Genomic DNA, 23742 nt, shown 5'->3' on the forward strand with positions numbered 1-23742 from the left:
CCGTTGTGTAGTAACCCGACAGTTTCATGTTTACCCTGTCACTCAACATTGAGAGGACAGACACACCCATGCCTGTTTAAAAAGAAAAAAAAATAAAGCATAGCGCCCTTTTTTCCAATTGGCTCATTGTTTTCGTTTTGAGACTATTGCCTTGTACAATTAAATGACATCATCTTTACCTTGACTAGCACCTGGCTGGCACTGCTGACAGACATAGAGACAAATCTAGTTTCCCAGCATAGTGTCATGTTTGACCAACAAGAACAGACAAGGTCACCAGATATCAAGGACACTGGTTAACATTCAGCATAGCACTTGGACTAGGGGGGAGATAAATAAACAGTGTGCTGCTCTGTCCATACTCATCTATAGAGTGACAAATAGGCTTTTTGCCACAATGTTTTGATAGCACGTCTGCTTGGTTTTATTATGACTGACTTTTTTGTTTGTTCTATCTTCCAGGGTAAAGACTGACAAGTCACTTTTTCAAACCTGGTTAGGATGTCTGCGACCAGAGCGCTTCCTGTGACTGGCTGCTCCCACAGTGCATTCTGCTCGTATAGTGCAAATGTATTTTTGCTCTCTTGTAGGCCGAGCTTCTCTTGCATCCTTCGAACCACCTGGTGAAGAGGAAGGAGAAGCGGATTGAAAAGACAGATGGACTCATAAGTTATTGGGCTTCAAGGGTGAAGGCAGAAGAGGGAGCATTTTACTAGGCTCTTGATTGCACTGTGAAATTTTGAATTGGAACTAGTGAGTAGCTGAAAGACTCCGAAGCCAGCTCAGAAAAGTTGTGCTGCCAAGTAGAATACAGGGAAATGCTTCCAAACCTCATTGGCAGTAGTGTGTGAGCTGATGTAGAGCTGGCAGGATCCAGGGCCTGGATAGTGCACGGTGCACAGCATCTCCTGTCGGTTCATCAGCATCTGGATCTCCTCCCAAGATGGCACGCACTCCCGACACTTTGTCTTCTCCAGAGCCTCACTGATGAATGACGCATAGTTATCCATTTCAGACTCAGGACTTTGGCTCTGGATTCTGCAAGACAGATTAAATGTGTGAGAAAGTGATACTGCTGTGAGTGCGTGTCTGTGTGTGTGCGTGCATGCACTTGTGAAAGCAATTTGTCATAAAGATGAAAATATTAAGCACATAAAAGAGAGAATTTACTCATGCCTGCGACTCAAAATCTGTTAGGTGTTACGGTGTGATTATGGACTTTGCGTCACTCCATTGATTCAACTAAGTTTTTATTTTGTTTGGGCTGGCAGTGCTAGAAAGTCAATGAGGCGAAGAATGACAAATGTTCTCACTTTAGCTGTTAGGAACTTAAAAGACTCAACATCCCTTAATTCTTCAAAGAAAAGGAAAATGGCAAAGAAAACATGTTTGACTTTGGGTAGTGCACGAAACAGGAAAAGGCGTTTCCGCTCCTGTGAACCAGAGTGACCCCCTCCTTCCTCCCAACGGAGTGTCCAGGAGTGGAAGGTGAGTGTATGTCTGTGTGCTGTTGTTTTAAAGGAGGGGACAAAAAAAAGCAGCAAACCAATCTAGCGGGAGGCTGAGGTTTGCGAGTGTGAAAGGTGTGAAATACAACCTGATTGAGTGATTAGCTAAGCCCTTTGTAAACACGGGGGGGGACAAACAGGAAGGAAACAATTACACTCCAGTACTCGTCCCAAAATACGCAAAAACAAGGGCAGAAAGAGGAAAACGAGCTTATTCACTTTAACATCTTGCTGTCTCATAAGGGTGGCTGAAACATAACTACGAATGTCCCACTGATCTGTGTGAGATTTCCTATACTCTCCTTTGTTTGTGTCTTTGTACCATTTCCTGCTTTCTCTCCCTCTCCTTCTCCCTTGCTTTCTTTCTTTTGGCCTAATCTGTCTGACAGCAGACATTCCCTGGGGGTTTCTCAGGGCACTGGGGGAGTGGAGGATGGTTTCTGGGCCTAATGCCCAGCTCCAGTCTTAGCTCTGCCCAGCTGCAGCCTCAGCAGTGGTCCAAACAGTGAGAGAGTGCGTGAGAGTGACAGCAAGACGTATCAAAACACACAGCCAGCGAGTTCCACAGAGTTGTTATGAATTGCCGTTGCATGCAACTGTTCCATTAGCCAGAGGGCGATTCCCAGTACAGAAATATAGATAGAAAATTGTAGTGGTTTCATGGCATGGCATTAGACAGAAAATCAAGGGCAGGAGATTAGTGCTTCTAATAACTTAGATTAGCATTCTTGACAGAAGGGCTAATTCAGACCTGTAAATCCAGCCCTTGAAAACTGGATCTGTCTAGGGAAGCATGCTAACAATGTGAAGGCATATCATGCTACTATATCTAAACAAGTGTTTAGGGATGCTGGCGCCTGCTTTTTGTCCGATGTCTAGACCCCATGTTTCGCTGCTACCACGCAACACTGGTTCACCTTTATCTCCCAGGTCAAGCCATTCCTCTCTTATACCCTTGTCTATCATCTACAGTGTACTCCAGGTCTGATGTCTCATATGGGATTGAGGGCATCGTACTGCTGAAACACTCATGTAAAACAATTTGCATGACTATATAAACGACTTAATGCAACTTTTCTATTAACTGACAACTGCAGTCTGTTACCTCAAACTGTCAACATGGGTGGATACGCTGTAGTGTTTTCCACCTTACTTCCACAAGCCACGTTTCCCAGTCGGAGAAATCAGAGCCAGAAAAAGCAAGAAAGTTTTCCACTTCTAAGTAAGAGATGACGAGGTGAGCAGCTTTCTCAAGTTCGGAGCATTTGTGTGTGCTTAATTGAATGTGAAAAAAATCCTGTCTGAATGCTGTTGCAAAAGCAAAACAACAATCTTGAAGCGGTCACTTGTGAGAACTGCTTTACTTGAGCTAAATAGTATTTCATTACAATAGTACTGTAATGAAATACTGCAAGGTAAATACAAAGCGCTGCACCTGACTTCCCAGCAAGCAGCATTAGATTTTAGTCTTGGCTCAATCATAGCATCTCACCTTTTGAGGTGGAATCGCAGGTATTTGAGCACAATTGGCCCAGGAAGGAAAGTGCAGCTCATACAGGTGAGAAGCTGCCAGTAACGGAGATGCGCAGCAGTGTTTGGGGAAGGCGTGTAGCTGGTCTGCTTCACTAGCTGGCAGTAGACCTCATCGCGGAGAGGCCGCAGGTCCAGGCAGGTCTGTAGCACACCCTGGATGATTGGAACCGGCTCCCTTGCTGATTCCAGCTGCTGCAGGCAGTTGAACAGCTTCACGGCCTCCTCACGCACCGAGCCGTAGCCTTTCCCACTGTGGTCTGGAGAGATAAACAAAGAACAGTGTGTCAAAAGTTTTTGTCAGGACATATTCTTCCTCCCCCACCCCTTTTCTAGACATTTGAACCTTGCAGATATCTTAAAGGAATGGTATAACATTTAATCATGTAAAGTATTGTAATATAGCAACCTATTACATTAGCATCTCATCAGTTTTATCATCGTATCATGATTTTTTAGCTTAATAAAACAAAGTGTGTTCCCTGAACTCTCAGAGAGGATGTGCGTGAGAGAGAAAGAAAGAGAGAGAGCTGCAGGCATGTATTTTCACACTAAGCTCCCACGGTAGATTCCTCCCAGTGCATTTAAGTGATTGGAAGATTGTCCATTAGGGTGGAAGAAAGAGCGATTTCAGGGTCACAGGAGGAGAGTGCACGCAAGGAAGCATACGTAAGCAAAATGAAAAGCAATCTGCGTTGCATTGAGCTTTATTCTTCCGCTAAACAAATCAAACTGCAGAGCAATCACAGTTTTTAAAACAGTTTCTTTCCACTTAGCCACACTGCAATTATAGAAAACAGCTGCCAGCTTTGCACACACACCGAGTGGCCATGTGCACTGGTTATCTCTTTCGTAAGAGCTTCAAGGTAAATTCGGCCAGTTGACACTTACTCAAACAGTGCTAAAAAAAATGCTAATCATGCTATTGTTTTTAACCGGTACTTTCACATACATATAGATATGGCAGTGTAAAAAATCTTAAGCACTTACATGTGTGCTCCAGACTGCCATAGGGGAAAGGCAGCAGAGGAGCATATAAGGGTCCCTGGGTGTACTTCAGGATGGGGTTGTGCTGGTAGATGTGTTCCACTACCTCAGGGTTGAACTTATTCTCCTAAAACACACAAGTAAAACAAAACCAATCTATAATAAACAAACACATTTGAAAATAAACGTTCGTGTGCAGTCAACAAGCACGAAGCCAGCCTGAGAACACTCTGTGAGTGCGTGTCTGTGTGTTTGTCTATGAAGGGTAACTGAGGTCGATTTGACCGGGGTCACAATCCAGCTCTGGCATCTTTTAAACAGCAGGAAGGTCAAGTGATGACCCAGCAAACCACACTAGCATGACTGACACGTTATATTTTATACACTGGTGTCAATGAGTTTGGTGTGCGTGTGTTTGTGCCTTTTACTGGGTATGTGGATAGATACCTTGAAGCAGTACAGATGGCTTCCATGCTACTGCCCTAGCACCTGTTGCTCATTAGTAACGTTGCCACTGCTCTGGCTCTCTCCTGACTCTGCAACTTCCCCGATCTTTCTCTCTGGCTATGAGACAAGTCAGCTTTCTCCCTCCTTAGTGGGGCAAAGTTGACACATTCCACTGAAATGCTTGGTGCACACTGGTGACAAGCTTGTCTGTTTGAACTATGGGAATGACATGTTGCTCTATGGACCACGTGCAGTGGGATGCAGCAACTCAACATCCCAGATGACATTCATCCACTGATCCAGGGCCAGAGATTGTTTTTGTTCCATTTGGTCATCCACTGCCACATGCAATAGTTTGACATTTTGGGAAATACGCTTATTAGCCGTCTTGCCAAAAGCAAGAATGGTAATTATGAAGGACTGGAAACAGGGGCAAACAGCTAGCCTGTACAACGGCAACAAAATCTGTTCATCTTATTTATATTACAAAGAAATGCTTTGCAATAACAAGCTCTAAAGCACGATTGTTTTTTTTTCTTCTGGTCTCTGTCAGCCTCATTGCCAGGTTGGGAAAAGGTTTGATATTCCAGAATACACCAAGCACGCTACACTACTTTGGAGTGTTCATATACCAAGCACGACTAAAGAGTGTGGTAAAAGAAAAGACAAAATAAACAGGGTTTCCCACTTTTTTTTCATGGACAGTTATCAAGGTAAGGTTCTAAAAGGTCTGTCTAACATATTATTGGGCTGCTTGTGTTTTATGCCTCATTCAAATAAATTCAATTTTGTTTATATAGCACCAAATCACAACAACGGTTGTGTCAAGATGCTTTTTCAATTATCAGTTTAGCTAATAAGAAGCTCAAATGCCCCTGCAGCCTTAGACTTTTCTGTGTGGACTCTAGATACTCTAGCTTCCCACAGTCACAAAGACATGCATGTTAGGTTGACTGGTGATTCTAAATTGGCTTCCTGTCTCTACATGGTAGGTTGGTGACAGGCTGGTGACATGGCCAGGATATACCTTGCCTCTCACCCTGTGACAGTTGGGCTAGGCTCTAGCCACCTGTGACCCTGAACTGGATGACAATGGTTAAGAGCATGAATGTGTTTATGATCTAAGCACTGATAAAGTCACAGTTTAAATAAAACATTTCACACACCTAATCTCTTTCAAATATGACTTCTGGCTATAGATCCATTGCTAAAACTGCCAGGCTTTCGCCCCTCTGTGTCTGTAACCTGATTCTATACTTTAAAGATAAGCAAGCAGTCCTGTTCACACAACGCCGCCTCTGTTTAGTCTCTCTGGATTTTTACAGTTCCAGTCATGGCCTCACACTTTAGAGAGAGAATACTTTGTCCAGTTGAGGAAAAGTGCCTATGTATAAAGGTGAGGGAGAGGGAGAGAGAAAGCAAGAGACTGAGAAAAAGGTTTTAGGTGGAAGGATGAGTGACTGTCAAAGCAATAAATGAAAAGCAGACCCCTTTATTCCTACAAAAGCTTGACCCCTTTTTGCAAACCAGATGAGGGTAGAGGGAGCAGACTAACCACTTTCTTTGAGATTAGAGACTCTCGTTGGGAGATTACTGAGAGAGGAGGCCAGGCAAAGGACTGCTTATCTCGTCCTGCTGCTTCATGCAGAGCCCTCCTCCATCTCCTCTGCCAGAACTGCCCTTCTCTACACCCAAGAGGCAGACTGATGCAAGATGAGTCGTCTCTCTGCTCAATGACATTCCAGCACAATGTGTTCTCTAGCACACCGTGCATTAAAATATGACGATCCCTTGTAAACACACTCCCTGCACAAACTAAGGTATCTTTCAAAAGCCACAAATCCTGTTTTTCTAAATATTCAAATAGCTGGAAATGCCTTTATCTTGGAATGACCTTTCAACTGCAGGTCTGGTATTATTTCCTGTCCCTGTGTGACAGAATGAAATGAGGTCATTCAAAAGAGAAAGGCAAGCAGAATAAACTTTGGACTCCCTGGTGCAATGTGGTCGTGTGGTTTCCATGGTAACGGGGCAGGGGTTGTGGAGCATTATGTAGCCTGATGGCCGTTTGTGTTTGGTGGCTGTAATCATAGGTAGTTTGGCAGCAACCCTGTGTATGTTTGTGTGTCTGCGTTGCGTGGCCCACCTCAATGTCTCGAATCAGGAGCTGTGTTGGCGTTTCCACGGGTGATTTACTATCAATGATTTTCTGGATGGCACAAGCCCAGTGCACAGCCTCATTGAAGTGCTTGGTGTACAGCCTATAGCAATGTTTCCGACCATAAACTGTAATGCTCCAGTAACCTGAAAAAAACCCAATAATAATAATAATAATAATAATAATAATAATAATAATAATAAAGCAACACATTTAAAAACCATTGCAAATCTTATGACATGTAATGGTAATAATTCATAGTTAGTAATTTAAACTGGACCTTATCTGACCTGACACTTTTCCAGACATGTGTGGGATGGTTTTGTTTTGATTTTTTTTGTTTTGTTTTTTTTAAAGTAAACAGCATGGATTTAGGCCTGATCCAGTTTCCTACAATGTGAGACAATAAACTGATTCCTGCACATCTTCCATACAGACTCTCTCTCCTTTACTCACTCAGCTTCACTGATGATCAAAGGTCAACTTCAGAGAAAAAAACCTCAGACTACACCAAAACCAAACAAGAGTAGATATTCTGCAGATGTCTTAAGACACGAGTCCGAAAGCCCTTAGTGAGTTTCATTTCGGGTAACATAATAAAAGCTAAAAAAGAGGAACATTTCTCCTTCTACAGAGGAAGTATTAGACATACCCCAGGCAGCCTAGCTTGATCTGTAGCCCCGTGGCGGTTATCAGGCTTTCCTGCTACGTGACTTGGCACCACATCCTTCTTTGTTTAAAGTTCTTAGTCAAGTATAACCCCAAAATGAAAAAGTTTTACTACTCAAATCATTACACTGCACTATTGCCACTGACCAATTTGAATATGTTCACATATAATATTAACCACTGCTTTCAAGGGTCTATGGGACCAAAAACGGAGCCCTTAAAGTGAACTCCTATTTTATGGCAACAACCAGAAAATACAGAGGAAGTAAAGATTTCTTGCAACTCTTTTGTGACAAATTTCCCTGCTTAAGAGGAACACAGATCTACTCAGTAGTGAAACAGCCGGGAGTCTGTGACAAAGTCGCTGTTGAAAGTCCTCCTCTGTCCAGAAAAGTCCCCTGGCCTATTGAGTTAGAACTATGTTTGGGTTTGCACTATGGTTTTGGCATTTTAAGCGGTTTGGTAAAGTTAGCAGGGCATAATCTCCATTCACAGAGAGGCAGACAAACATAGATAAAGGGTATCTGAGGAATACAGATTTGAAAAAACACAAGTCATCCCTGTGTCTTTTCAAAAGCAACTCTTTTTATAAATCTTTGTCATTTGTTTCCTGCATCCAAGAGATTGCCTTGCTGGTTACGCGAATGAGACACTTGTAGGCCAACCTTGACCCGCATTTCTGACCAAACAAAGCCGGGGCTTCCCAAACTTACTAAGAATTACAGTACTCATGGGAAGGGGAAAGCTAGCCACAAGTCACCACTTTCATATTGAAAGACCCAACAATTTACTGGGAAGTTTTAAAATAATGCCTATGATCACTATACCACAAAGGGAATTAACACAAAGAACTAACTGGACTCTACAGAGATTACAGGAAAGCCTGCATGAGTGTGAGTCAGCTATGTCTCATCCCGTCTGCATATGGTTAGGAATATAAGTGTGTCTTGCTCACCTGTCTCCTTGTATGTCTGCTTGTCTGGCCAGATGACAGAGCAGAGGTTTGTGAGGACCAATGTGCCTAGTCTCCGGGCACCTTTCTCCGGTCCGGTGTAGTAGTCAAGAGAGTCTTGGGTCAGTACAAACCAGTATCGACGTTGCTTAATCCAGTTGCCACGCACCTCCCGTAACAACCAACCTTTAAACAAGCAGAATGCATATTTTTGGCTTTTACTTATCAATATGAAGTAAATATATAGTAAAATATAGTAAGTATATAGTGCATTTTAGTGGCTACAGAATGATGACATCATGGGTCCAAAGATTGGCCGCCTATAATCAAGGCCGAACGATAATAGTGCTTTTGTTTTCACTGGTAGCTACTGGTGACTTTTCACAGCTAGCTGACAGGGTGGAAAACCTGAGTAACTGTGCAAACTCAGTCCTTATTATTGCATTTACACAAGAATAATAAGAAACAATTCAATCTTTGCAAAAGAGATACAAGGAAAGGGGGCTTGAAGTTGTCTGCTGTGGCTTGAAAAAGGATATACACAAGGGATTATGTTACAACTTAACCCTGAAATGAAAGATCACACGCCAGTTCAGCTGCAGTAAAGGATTTTTAAACTGATTAGTCCAGCAAAAGAAAATTAATCTTGAAATGTGATGTTTTCAAATTTTCAAGCAAGCGAGCCTGCAGCTTCTTGTCCTGTTTATTTTATTTTTTTCAGTAAAGAATAAATACCTCCTTTTTATTAGAGCAATCTCTGGCAGTAGTTTCACATGACTTTAAAAACAAAAAGAAAAAACCCATTAGATTGTGTCCCCTATAAGAAATCTTTGCTACCACCAAGCAAGTTGTACATTCTCAGAAAGGAACAATGCTCTGCAACTTTCTTTCATAAGTATGGGACTTTCACACTAAGGCAAGCATTTCCCTTGAAAGATTTTTGGGGGCAGGTTGTAAGTCTATAAATGCTGCTACACCCTGTCTTCACAAAGAATAATCTCCAAGGGCTCTAACTGTCCCTAAAGTTCGCAGAAATCTATGAGTAAAAGTTTTGCTGGAATAAATACTAGGTGCTAAAAATAAGGCCAGATAATAGCATAGGCATTAAAGGCAGCACAAAGCCACCATAACTGCCACTTTTGAGGCTGACAGAATCAGATAAGGAGACAGAGAGAGACACAAAGAGAATGAGGCAGCTAGTTTTTAGGCATGTCTGCTAATTTTGTCAGGTCTCTCTCTCTGTAATAAAAGACTCTTGTGTTCCTAAAGTTCTGAGGACTGGGAAAACTGCAACAGCCCAGATCTACTGATCCCAAATCTCTTCTGCATCCCCAGTTGTGTACAAATTGTTCTTAATAAGGAACAATTACATAAGTGCATAAGCATTTCATGTCTGAGCAGATAAATAAACTAAATTACTTTTGGCTGGCCACCTTGACTGATACTGGGTTGTGTAGGACTATATGCAGGGCTAGGGCATTGAGATGCAGTGGCAGTCAGCCGTACATGGGGTGCCTGTGCATGACAATACATATGGCTTGCATATGCATTCTTGAGATTGGTTTTAGAAGAAAGAATTAGGCAATACATCTTCAGCCTCTAACCCTGTGAAACTGTAATAACGCTTCCCCAGCATCACAACTTCCTCTCTGGTCAGCGAGCTGTGTGTCACCTGTTACCCAGAGATAATTTTGCTTGCATCTTTCTTCCTCTTGCTCTCATTCTCTTCTCATTTACTTTCATCTGCCCCAAATTTCTCTTCTCTCCCTCTTTTTAACCTTGCTTAAATGTGGTTTACCCAGGAAGTACAGAGAAACTGTTGCTTTGCTCCTGCTTCAAATAAACAAAAAAAAGAAAAAAAGAAAGAAAGAAAGGACGGGGTGAAGGTTCAGGCCTCAATATGATATAAGAGGGGATTTTGAACCTACCATAACCAACCCTCAAATATAGCCCAAAGTGAAAACCCAGGAGGTACTTAACACCACATCAGAGAGGGTCAGCATCAAAACCCAATGTGAAATGGATAAATAAAAATCACAAAGAAAGCTGGGACGACACGCAGGACAGGAGGCAGACAAGCTGGCTGGATCAAAAACAAGACACAGGCATGCCTGCACGCCCCGCAGCTCTGTCGCAGGCATGGGATATACACCACATAGGCTGCACTTAATATTGCAACTTTAAACAATGCAATAAGAATTGATGTGAAAAGGACAGAGATAAAGCTGGAGACCCCATGTATAGCCCACTGATGATCTTCCATCTGGATCTCATCTCTGTAGCCAGCTAATGCCTCCCCCGAGGGCCACAGCTCGCCCTTAATTTGTTTCATTTGTGACCCTTGACCCTTCAGTGCCCTGCCCCCTCAAACACAGATTGAGAAAACACTCTCTCTGTGTATTTCCATCTTTTTTTACTGCAAGCCTCCTGCTGCTCTCACCGCTGAAAGTTTGTTCAATATACTGAACATTGAACTCCATGATAAAAATACATACGTCTGAGAAAATGGGTCGCAGTGTTGTGCTTGCCGTCATTTCATAAAAACCATCTCCGGAAGCAGAGCAGCATTTCAGGAAAATAATACGTTACAAACTGGCATTGAACTACTTTTGTGTGGAACAGTTTAAAAAAAATGTAAAGCTAAACCTTTCCCCTGCTTTGAATCATAAAGCAGCAGACAGATTCAGCTGTAGACGACTGCAGCATGAGAAACTGCATCACATGAGGAACAACTTTAACTTTAAATCAACAAAGGAATATCAATAAACCAATGTCAACATCTCTGTCTGTCAGCACTCGTCAGTCTATATCTGTAATGTTGTTGGCCTACTTTAGATACTGGGGCAACATTCGGCCCATGTAGCCTCGGGATGCCCTACAAAAAAGGGAGAAAAAAAAGAGAGAGAGTCCTAATGGAGGCATCCTTCAAAACATATTATTGTGCAGTATGCAGAGTGAATTATCTAACACCCTGAGGTTGCCTGCTGTTGGCTGTAATAGTGGTGCCTAGTGAAGTGTAGTGAAGGATTGCTATGTGGTGCAAGAGCTGAAATGTTAAATGAAATTTGCCCACAGACTGTAGCCATCCTCAGTTTCACAGGGAAACTCTTCTAACAGTGAAACAGTGGGGACAGCAGTAAGGGAGGAGGCCATAGCCAAGGGTGCATGGTAACTGCTGTCAGAATTAGGCAATCTGACTGTCGCCATTCCCAGCAGGACGTAACATATCTAAGCACTGGCATTTTACTGCTCCCTGTCAGCAGCAGGCCGAACGGAAAAAAAAGGAAAAAATAAATAGCACAGAAATATCCTATGAGATCATTCCTCAAAAGCATCAGACATGCAGGATAGAGCTCCTGATGCCAGTAGCTGTCTTTGCATTAATACATACAGAGGGGAGGGTGGGGGCAGCTGTGCGCCACATGTGGTAAGAGAGGGGTTGGCTACAGGGCAACAGCCCAGTATGGAGCTGCGACAGGAGGCAATTAGCCTGATGAAATATACACCATACAAAAAGACATGAACAGCACTGACTAAGCCCTGCAGGGAGTTGGTGAATAAACTGGAAAACAAAACTACAACAAGAGATTTTTCACTTTGTTAGTGATTGTTCTTCATGTTAGGTTTTGGATTTTTCAATCAACTGTTTAGCCTTAAAAAATAAATAATAGTAAATATTACATGAAAAATTTTAATATACCAAAGGGAAGTCTTAAAATAGCTCATTCCACCCCCCCCCCCCCCCCCCCCCCATTTGGCCAAACAACTATCCAGATACAATTTGCATTGCTAGAAAAATGCTAAAAAGTTAAGTATTTCTGTTAAACTGACGACTGGCATTTTAAAAAATAATTTTCCTGTCTGAAGCCTACTTAATTAGTAATGATGTCAGCATAATGAATATCTGATAATAGCAGGTAGATGCATTTATTTAAGGAGGATAAGATAAACGGTGGTGCTATGTTAGTTGTGTGTGTCAGGCTCACCTTTTACCAAGAGTTCAGGTTCTTCCTCCTGTCCCATCTTATTCTTGTCAATGATCAGGCTTTTCATCTCTTCAGAAGACTCCGAGACAGTGTGGCTAAGTGGAAGAGGAGAAAGAGAATGTAAATAACCCTGCTTCCCTCTCAACTCAAGTCTTCCCCTGACTACTCCCTCCCATTAGACAGTTAATTGGCTCAAAGACACACAGTTGGCTGTGACCCCCCGCCCCTATGTGACTCTTTGCCAGCGTTGAGCCTCTCTGATACTCTTAGGTGGGGAGGGGGATCACACTGAAAGAGGTGCCACGAATATCTGTCCTCTAGCGTTTTCCCACTTTCCCTCCCTAGGAGCACGCAAGCCCACAAACACACACTCATACATACCACGCCACTGTGGACAGCTCATCTCTCTTTTATCACTTTGGCCGGCGAGCCAAAGGGGCGACTGAAAATAAATGTGACAGAGCGACGCCGGCCCCGACTCCCAGCCAGCCAGCTCATGCTGGTCACAGGAAAGCAGAAGGTTCAAGAGGTCACCGCCTTAGATAGTTTAAAGCATAAACATCAAAAACATAATTAAATCTGCTGAATGGATGTTTTCTTGTTCGCCCTTTAATGCCCCACAATCAAGTCTACAGCCGTTTCCACGCACACTGACTGTTCTGCATCTGGTCACCAATGCTGTGGACAACTTCAGACTTGTTATCTCTGGCCAAGGCCCATTTCAATTCTATTACATTGTTTAGACGTTTTATCTCTTGTCATTTATTTACCTAATTACTCGTTTGTTTTCTCTATTTCCTGGATCTAACTAGCATGTTAGGTACAAGTGACGAAGCGCTCCTTCCTTCCTGTCCTCTCCACCTCTTCTTCCTCCTGGGATTACCACTCAGGAAATGAAATCAAGCCCTCCCTCCTTCCCTCCCCGGGTTATCTCTCATCTATTTACCTATGCATTTGCTAGCTGATTTATGTCATTATTGATCAGATAATTCAGGAAGGTTCCTCCTCATTGAAGGCAGCAATAATCAGTGGGTCAGAATATACCTTTATCTGCACTGGCTCAGATTACAGCAGCTGCCAGTTTCTGTCCTTTGACCTGATCACTGATCACAGGGGAGAGTCGAGATAAGGTCAAAGGATTTCTGAAATGCTGTCTCTTATGCATATGTTATCTTTATGATGTTTATTTGCAGTGGCTGATTCTAACTAACTGGCATCTCTAATTTAAGCTAATGTCCAGACACCGTGAAACTCTAGCAGGCCATTTTTTCCATATGTGTGTATAAATTGGTAGGACGCATAATCAGAAGGCAGAAGAGAGAGAACGAAAGAGAGAGAGACTGTCACATTATACTCAGCCATGCTATAAAACTAAGCCTGCTCGCCTGCCACAGCAGCAGCCTATGGGGATCTCTATCACCCCGTCCATCTACAGACCCCATTTAAATGTATTAAAATAAACACAGAAATGTGACATCTCTTTTTTTGAGGTTGTTAACTCCCTCTACATAACAGAGACATGCACGCAGACAAAGCAGCCCAAACAGGATGGGAAAAGGATCTATAGAATAACTATGAGAGGAGTGCGTAGCTGTACTATTGTTTCTGTTTATAAATATCAGTTTAGTCTACATGAATATTAAGTCTGAAATTCTAAATAGCTTCTCTAAAGAAAAGCAGGATTTGAGAGGGGTGTTTCAGAGAATTGAGTACAAGTGACATTCAGGTCATGTCTAATGGTTATCCATCTTAGAAAACTTGGCTCTTGTGTGCATTTTTTTTGCTACACTTCAAGCACATTCATATATATTATCTCTGACCCCTAATGGTGTTATCCCCCACAATGAACCTGAAATACCAGACAAGCCAAAAGTCACTGCTACAAGGTCATGTACAGAAAGAGGGAACATTAAAAGAGGACAGAAACTCAGGTAGGAGGCCAGGTTTCTGTCCAACGTTTTGAACTTTAGCGTCACCGAAAGCCCGACTTTCAAAATAAATGATTTATAAGCAGGGCCACTATTGTCCCAAAACCCACTCTAACATCGAAATCTATACATCATTGACTGTGGCTGCAGACCACAGCGGTATAGTATTATTACTACTGTTATTTCTATATAACAAGCTGTTTTTGTGGCTAACATTTTTTCTAACTCAAGAAGAATTACATTATAAGATATGAAAAAAACAACACTGTAGGCTATATCAGAGAATAACCATCATTGTCCTCTGACCACATGTTGGAGGTATAAAAAAAATTGCTTCAACAGATTTATTACTCTGGTATTTTGCAAGTGTAGGTACAGACACATGTGGACATTCCATTTTGTCTATGTATACATAAACTGGGTAAAAAGTACTATTTCTTCATGGCAATCTATGGTGTAACAAATGGGGCAATTGTCTAAGTAAAGTTGATGTGGGAGTTTTGGATCTCCACAGCTGTCCAGCATCCCTACAGTACAACCCCAGTCCAACCCCCTCGCCCCCATACTACCACCCCCCACATTCCCAGAGGTTGCAGCAGCAGGCCGTGACGGTGGGGCGGTAGGCAACTTCCTGAGTGCAGGAAGCAATTTAACATGGGGATTAGACACCACGACGAATAGAGCTAACGCAGATCTACAGACCACACCTCTATAGACCGCACCTCTCTCTCATTTGTCCTCTCCTAGAAGGCAAGGAGAGGACTTTTTTTTCAGTTTTTTTTATAATCATTTGCAATCTCAGAGAAACACATTGTACGGCAGTATTGCTTTTAAAACCAATATGGCAGCGCATGTAACGTTAAAGTGAAAAGTAAAGAAAGCAAAAAAAAAAAAAGGATTCACATCACACAGGTCAGTTTCAACTAGAAAATAAAAACTGTTGGCTATCCTGTGAAGTGGAAGAGGGAGAAGTTATGAAAATAAGGCTCAGAAAAAAAGAGACCTGATTTGTGAGAGGAAGGGACATATTTCCCTATTATCACACAACCACAGATATCTGACTCCACAGCGAATACAAAGCACGTTTTAACAACCTGTGTAGTTGCATGCAGGCAATATCTTCTGTCCTCTGTACAGAAGATATTGCCTGCGTGATGTAAAGCCAATGAGGCCTTAAATACTGGGCTATGTAACAATTTGCGTTTGCCGTATCCCAAATCTTCCAATGTAACAAATTTTGTTTTGCCATCTCTTTTATGCCTAATCCCCACAATGGCAACGTCAATACACAGTTCAGGAGTCGATGTGGTTACAAGCAGCAAATTATTTGTGATGTATTTGACAAATGGGAACAAAATAATAGAGAAGAACATACCAAAGAAAAGAGGAAGAAAAAGATTAAGAGTACAATATAGCTTGAACTAATGCAGAACTCATTTCACCTCAATTTGGAAATGTGTTTCCATTTTACATTTTTTTATTGGTAGGATCAAGGACACCATGCTTTAGAGTCTAATAGGGTGAAAATTGCCACATCGTACCAGTAATACCAACACTGTAACTTCTTTTGCCTTACAAATGATTATTTGGAGGGCCTGAAAATCTCAGGGGGTAAATAAACGTCAATAAATTATAAAGGTTTAGCAAGATGACTTATGCCAATACCATTTATGTCATACCCATGATAATAAAAGGTCTTGAACACTCATGTAGGTGTATACAGTTGAATTTGTCTACCTTCTTTAGCTGGGTGGAGATTGAGTAGTAATTAGTAATGAGGTCACCAAATTCCATGCACTAAATAGAAAGACAAACTTGAATGTTGTCTCAAATGTCTCACCCTTACAGGTGCAACAAGACTAAAAGGAGAGGCAAGAACATGTCAAACAGCCACGGGTGTGTACACACCCACAAAGGCAATAGGAAGATATCTAATAAGCCAAAGCAGGTAAAGTCAGTGCCATATGAGAATTTAGCTTCCTCCCAGCAACTTCATTACCTGCTAATCTTGTCCATATATGATTATGTGCTCTGCTTTGTAAGATCTCGTACCCTAATTTGGGTTTTGATTTTAGTTTTCCACAATCATAGTATAACTAGGTCACTTGAGGCAAATTTCAGAGGTTTATAAAATATCAAAAGTTGTCCTAACCACAACCTCACTTCGAATTAAAGTAAAGTAAAGTAAATGTAATATAGGAATAGCAATGCCAGGAATAGTCAAGAGGAAGTCTGGAAGACCAAATAACCTTTTGAAAAAACTGCTCATTGCTAGAAAGAAAGGAAACCCCTGGTTTGACTGCCAAAGGACGTGAGGAATATTTAACAGTCTGGAGAAGCGGTGCCACTGTTCTGAAGTGCAGTGGCACCAACACAAAAATTATCCTCATGCATAAGTCATCAGTAGAAATACAGTTTTGGTTCCTAACAACAAAAAAGTGAATTATTTCCTGAAAAGAAACATGCACGGCTGCATGAATGTGCTAACAAGCCATCAGTCGAATATTTTTAAATTCGATTTTGGTCCAGTACTCATTTAAAGAGATAGGTCACGTATCTGTGATGGTATATGATCTATTCAGCTCCATTCTATTCTATTTTGTTCCGTGTTTACGACATCACATCAAGCCATACCGCATGTCTTTGCACTTTAATGCTAGTCGTACAGCTAACCGGGGACGTAGCTAACAGCAAAGGGTCAGTAATTTGATATCCCAAGAGATTTTCTTTGTGTGTTTGCAACAGTTTGTGACTTAACAGCAAACAGTGATGAAGTAAGCTGACAATGATTGAATGTTTATTGAACTTCAGTGGCGTACACACACCCAGTGAAACTGAGAGGAGGCAGAGAAAAACTAGAAAGACCATTAATGACAGCAAACCACAGAAAAGACTCACAAGGAGTCCCGCACTAAGCCGAGCAACTGCAAATAAACTAGACAATAATACCCTTTTTTTATTTTATAGATTGCTGCTCATCTTTGTCCCAAAAGCAATTTAGTACATTTATATATTTAAATATTTTTATTTCTTCTATTTTCTTTTACAAAGTTGGGAAATTAAAGACACATAGAGGGAGATTGCTGGTCTCTAACAGTCTATAAATGAAGCAGTGCTATCAGAGTTGTACTTGTATCAGCAGATATCCAAAGCAAAGGTATACTATGGACAAAAGTGGGCCCCACCTCTTAATCTTTGATTCATTTTTTTCAGTCCTATTTCCAGTTATAAAAAAAAAAAAAAATTGAGTCTGCCTTTATAAACATTTGTGAAAGAATGGACCATTCTACAAAGCTCAAAGAATCCAAGCACAGTACTTTAATAGAATGTTAGTTCATGAAATGTATTTCCTCCAACATATTACACAATCATCTTTAAGTAGTATTTGCAAAGCCGAAGTGTTTTAGGAACCGCAGCGACTCGGGCACTAAGTGGCAGATCATGTAAAGTTACAGAGTGAGGTTGCGGAGTACTGAGGTGCATAGTGTGTCAAAGTTGCCAATGCTCTGGTGACTCAATAACTGCGCAGCTCTTAACAACAGCACAAAAACTGTGTGTCGGGAGCTTCCTATTACAAAGTTCCGTGGCCGAGCTGCTTCTTTAGGCATGCCTACTGCATGCAAGCCTTGACCTTGTGTAGGTTTTATTCATATAATGTATCGGTACTGTGACCATAAAGTTTGCATACCTACTAAAAAGAGTACGTCTTTGAACACAAATATTTTCAGTGATCCCTGGCCCAAATAAATGGTTCTTTCAACTGAAGAAAATGATGTACATGATGTGAGTGTTCCTTAAAGCCAAGGAGTGCAGTTGAGTGCATGAACTGCACATGATGCTCTGTGAACAACAATACAGCTTGCTGGTATGAGAAATGTGAACTACTTCAATTTAATCTGTGTGAACTGAACTTTGAGCTAGCTCTTGCAAAGGGTGACCTTGCACAACACTGAGCTTAGGGAATATTTTACTGCTGGAGCGAATATTAGATTCATTTAAATGCCAGCAAATCCCGGAAGAAAGGATGTCCAGCAATTTTTTTTTTTAAAAGCTGGTGATAAAAATGATCCTAAACATATTTCAAACTAAACAATAAACTACCTGAAGAGACACAAGTTCAAGCTTTTGCCATTGGCCCTAAATGCCACAAAATCTCCAGATAGACCTGAAAGCAGCATGCATGCAAGATGATCCATCTTATAGAAGTAGATGCATTTTAAAGGAAGTAAGAATGCCTTAAAAAACAAAATACTCTTAAAAACATGCTGCTGACTATGTGAATATTCAGTGTGTACAGATATGGAGATGGACATTTGTGGAATTATTTAAACCAAGATTACCTTTCTGATCTCTAACTGAGATAGAGAGCAGAGATGGAGATAAAAAGGTAACCATCATTTAAAAAAATTAAACAGCGTAATATTATAAAAGTCTAAAGATTAAACAAATTAACCAAATGTCACTTCTCTAACTTTTCTCTAAAGAGAAATTTTTGAAAAGGATTCCCAATATTGTGCATGATTTTTTCACTGTTTTTTTTTTAAAGCAGCCAACGTTTAGGAAATCTGTACAATGACCATGACACACATCCAGCAGTGTGAGCAGCACAGTGAATTAATTAGTTTGTGTCTGTCTGCCTGGTTTTAGTTTCTGTGGCAATGAGTAATTGATTTCACTCCAGGATCTAATCACACTGCTGAGACATTAATTAAAGCTAAAGAGCCACTGTCCTTGCTCTCGGGCTTGCATGACCGCAGTGAAATGAAACATTCCTTGTAACCCAAAAGAACATGCATGGTTGCAAAAATGACCATTGCATTGATTAGTCACAGGAATACTTGGGAGAGTTGTCTGATGGATAAATAGCTCAGGATGTGCCCAGAAAGGCATTTAGAAAAAGCACCAAGTAAAATAAACCAAAGTTTATTAAAATCATGCTCATATCAAAGGCTTAATAATCATTCTTCCTGTAGAAATCCATCTATTTCTCTTCCCTTCTCCATAGAGTGCATAGGCTGACTGCATGGGCCTCTGGCTGAAACTGGGCTGGTGGGAAAATGGGAATGTGGTGATTAAGACTGGGCCTATATGACCTCCCAGCTAAAAATACACTGTTTTCTCAAGACCACTGCCAAGAAGCTCTGGACTAGGCAGAGGGGAGAGGGAAAACAAAGTCATGTTATGAGACCTGAGTAGGAGGGACAGGAAGTCTGAGTTTGTGACTGAAGAAGTGTTGTCAGCAAGGCATTTTATGATAGAGAGTAAGTGACTCTTTAGTTTGAATAAAGCCATTCTACTTGTGAAACTTAGTAACGCGGATTAAAACTTTCCATATTTGTTGATGTTGTAAACAAGTCCAGATTGTGATGGTTGGATGGTTGACAGACAGGACGACAGACATCCAGACAGGCAATTACTGGGGGCCCACTCCTAAGCTCTTCACGCAAACACTCACTTGTGTTATGCATACACACCCTCTGTCCTGCATGTACATAAATTTACACACATGAAATACATTCCTTAATACTGTTCTCTTTTAGTTATCTAGTGGCAAAAACTTCAAGCTTCTGACTACTTCAGAGAGCTGTCAACGAAGAAGAGGAGAAGCTAATTCCAGAACAGATAGAACAGAGAAAAGTCTTCAAGTGTCTACTTTCTTTTTAGAACAGTTTGTACTCTCCCCTGCCTCAGCTATGAGAAGGAACTTGAGAGTGAGGAAAGGGAAGATTAATAAAATAAATAAATAAATAGTGACAATGTAAAATGGATTTCAGCATGAGAACAGCAAGGAGGGAGGTGGCAGCTGGGTGGCACTTCCTACTGACCGAAACACCAACGCCTCGTGTCATCTGCCTGAAGACCCATGTTTGGACAATTAAACATTTTTATGTAATTTTGTGTCTCCACACCACCCAAGTAGGTTTTGGGAAATTTTCAACTTTAACTTTAGGAGATTAACAAAAGTATTGCATTAACTGGTTAGGAATTACAGCCCTTTTTTTATACAGTCTCCCATTTTTAAAGTTTCAAAAGCAACTGGACAGTTGAGTGATAAGTAGTTTCATGACCAGGTTCGATCCGTTTCCTTGTAATTCAATGACAAATGAAGCAGATGAAAGATCTAGAGTTGATTCCAAGTACTCGACTTTTACTTGGGAGCCATTCACGAGACCTCAAGAGGAACTTTGCTACCCATCCAGGCGACCTCTGCAGTCTCAACTAACTGCAGGTTTAACAATGAGCAAAAACAGAAGTTGCTTTTGAAGAAGTTACTGGCAGCACGCAAAGTAACAACTGGGGCCTTACCAATGTGTTGTGAGGTCAGTTTCACAATTGTTAATATGCAAATTGTCATGACTACAAACAAATGAGAAATGGCTGCAATCATAGTATTGTAATATGGTAAAGGATTTACCCTTAGGCCCCCTCCTCTGTCCAGAGATGGCCGTTCCCTTTTCACATAAATGCCCTCCTTGACTCCCTGCTCAAACCATCATTCCTCCCTGTCCAGGATGTGTACATCCTCATCATTTCAAGAGTGGCCACTGGTCTGTAAGTGTAAATAGACTGTGGAGTCTTGGCCTGACAAGGTAGCTAAGGTTGTTTGGTTTCACTGATGTATAATTCACAGTAATCCTCCTGTTTGCGTTGGGGACCCCGATCCTCAGCTTGGACACATTTTCTTCAGCGGTCAGGACAATTTGCATATTAATGATGCTGAAACTGAGCACATGGTCCATTGTTAGGCAATCATGCTGGTTTTGGTCATTGTGCAAATGGACTTTTTATAAAGTTGGTGAAACTGAGACTAAAGAAGTTGCTTGGATGCATGCAAAAACGTTTCTCTCACTGGAAACGCTACGTCCAGATGAACGCAATCATCTTTCTGGGATTTCTTGATGATTGAGATTGATTAAGATATATAAATACAATTGAAGGAGGCCATCTTTAAATATTCGATTGGTGCTGATACAAGTAGCAGGATGATTTCTGAAGTCCACATGGGTATACTCTGCTCAAATTCACACATATGCTGCAAGACTCATCAGACAGCACTTCACAGTGTAGGTGGATAAAGACCCGAAGCATACGGCAAAAGCAACCAAAGAGTTTCTAAAGGCAAAAAGAAGGATATTCTTTCATGATGCAGTCAACATCATCTGATCTCATCATCTGATTGAACGCAGAGCCCTATAAACAAGCAGCAACCAAAGGTGGCTGCAGTGAAGGCCTAGCAGATCATCTTAAAAGAAGGAAGGACAACACATAAACAGTTATAAACAGGCTTATAGTCTTCAGTTACTTCATTTCAAATTGTGTTAGTTTGTCCAATTAATTTTGAGGAAATATGTTAGGAAGTTGCAGGCATGGATTCTGTGAGACCCCCTGAAATCAGCTAATGCATCAGGCTTGTAGCACGGCTAATTAGCAGAGTATAGCCATGTTAACAAAAAAAAAAAACCCTAATTAATCACAGTCACACCTTTATTCCATCTAATTGCACAATGCAATCCAATAGTTTGGTCAAAGTCCGATGTAAATCAGAGCTTGCGTCTCCTCTTATGCAACAATTAAGATGAATTGATATGACTCAATTTGTTAAAATAGCAAAGTTCTGGCTTATCAGAGCCTAACTTGGCATTCCTTCCGTACAGCTGAACTTCTGGGTGTGTCCATTCATTGGCCAGGTAATGAGCAAGCGCTATGCTCTCTAATCTTTGCACTTACTGTGATGATTACAGCCAGGCAAACACACAGACTCTTCAAACTAGTAGTTAATCATGCCATGCGGACCACAACAGTGCAGAAATGACATACATGCACACACACACGCACATGAACCCGAGCCACACCTCTTTTAGGAGTGCTGTTGAGGCAGGACTGAGTCACCCAGTCCTTACTTCTTTCCGTCCTATTTTCCCCCCTCAAGCCTCAAAAGACACCATGTCACGTATGACTACAGCAAAATATTTCATCTCACATAACCACTTCCTGGGACAGCTCTATTCTTGTTGAGAGTTTCTGCAGATCCTCGTCTGTTCATTTGTGATGGGCGATAGGCCTACAAGTCAAGCTTTGTGATTCATTGCCTGTGAGTCGGCAGATGTACAGTTACGATTGTGGAAGGGAGAACGGGGTGGTGATAAGGGCACGATGCCAGAGATAGAGAGAAGCACAGCCTGGCTACATCACTGTCTGAGATCACAGCCATGCACTAATAGTCTGGATCAAGCCCTCCATGAATCACTTTTGACTCTCATTTGCATTAACATGTAATCCACATGGCCATTTGAATGTCATTTACAGTAAGATGCCCTGATATTGAAAGGGTGATTGGTTAAAGTCATCTAAGATGAAGATTACATTAACCATGTAATAAAAGTAAGTACATCCCAAGGAAATCCTCTGCCATTCACATATGCAGATAAGCAAACATCTCATCCCTTTTGAAGCAATATCTTTAAATAAGTTCAATCCAATCCAATTGAAAAATAATTACTTGTGTTTTGTGGAAAAAGTAAATACAGGAAGCCACAGAAACTAGTATTGCTCCCTTTAGCAGAAATAATTAGCTTCTTGTATGCATTTTTCATAATGACTCACTCTGGTGTAGGCTTGCTAAAAATCTTGATTGCGCTTCATTCAGTGGTACGATCCTTAGCACTGTTTTTTTTCTACTCAAAACCCCACAAAAGATCTGAAGGGGATTCCAATCAGGAATTTGAATGGGCTTATTGAGCCATTCTTCAGTGTGTTTGCAGGGAGGATGAAAACCTGTTGAAAGGTCCAGTTAAAGTTTTATCTGTTTAAGACTGCTGGCTACACATTATCTTCAAGTACCCTTTGATATGATGCAGGAGTCATAGTTCATAATTACTGAATGCAGGCTCCCCAGGTCCAAACATAGCGCATCAACCAGCATCACTGTGGCCAAGCAACCCAGTCTTTGATTTGTCTGTGCAAAAGGCCTGGTCTTCAGAATATAATCATTAACAAACTGTAGGTTTTGCCTATTCAGAAAAGACACGTCTTGAACAGAGGTCCAATATGTTCTATATTTGTCTAATTATAAAAACATTTACTTTGACATCAATAGTATATGTGCTTGCAACAAATAGTCTATTCTTCAGCTAATTATCTGGTGAAGTCTGTTCTTGACTAATTGCAAGTTGTTTAAAATTCAGCCCATTTTTCTCTTATGATACAACGAATAATGCTGGGTTCATAGGCAGCCATAATCTCTTTTTTTCCCCTCTGAGGGCCTTTATATCTTAGCCGAATGACAGGGCACACTACAATAGCAAATGACCTAGATAGCCGAAATTTAAATAAGACAAATTCCATCTATTAATGCCTCAGGAGGTTGGGGGTGTAATAAATGTATGGTTTTCCTTGATGTTCCCATTATTTGAATGCACCCGATTTATCTATGAAAATCAATTGTTTGGAAATTTAAACATGTCAAAAACCTCCATCAGACATCTTTCACATGGAAAATTATTGGCAAATAACACATAACAGCCATAACAGCCCCAAATAACAGCCAGGTTAACTTCTTAATGGTAAAGCTCAACCA

At 41.2% G+C, this 23742-nt stretch overlaps 1 protein-coding gene across 1 annotated transcript in view; it reads right to left on the reverse strand.

Annotated features, from left to right (window-relative positions):
- The window catches only part of plekhh3 (pleckstrin homology, MyTH4 and FERM domain containing H3), a 38202-nt gene that overhangs the window by 6838 nt on the left and 7622 nt on the right, over positions 1-23742 (reverse strand). Inside the window, exons 3-9 of the mRNA XM_085404419.1 lie at positions 12238-12332; positions 8255-8437; positions 6619-6776; positions 4029-4152; positions 3001-3298; positions 831-1038; positions 493-620 (exon numbers count right to left, since the gene is read on the reverse strand). Coding sequence (XP_085260545.1) covers positions 493-620; positions 831-1038; positions 3001-3298; positions 4029-4152; positions 6619-6776; positions 8255-8437; positions 12238-12332 — 1194 coding nt within the window. The remainder of the gene's footprint in view (positions 1-492; positions 621-830; positions 1039-3000; positions 3299-4028; positions 4153-6618; positions 6777-8254; positions 8438-12237; positions 12333-23742) is intronic.

Source organism: Rhamphochromis longiceps, linkage group LG4 (genome assembly GCF_057381845.1).
Source record: "Rhamphochromis longiceps isolate RC_006_pf linkage group LG4, R_longiceps_female_GT1.1, whole genome shotgun sequence".
NCBI lineage: Eukaryota > Metazoa > Chordata > Actinopteri > Cichliformes > Cichlidae > Rhamphochromis > Rhamphochromis longiceps.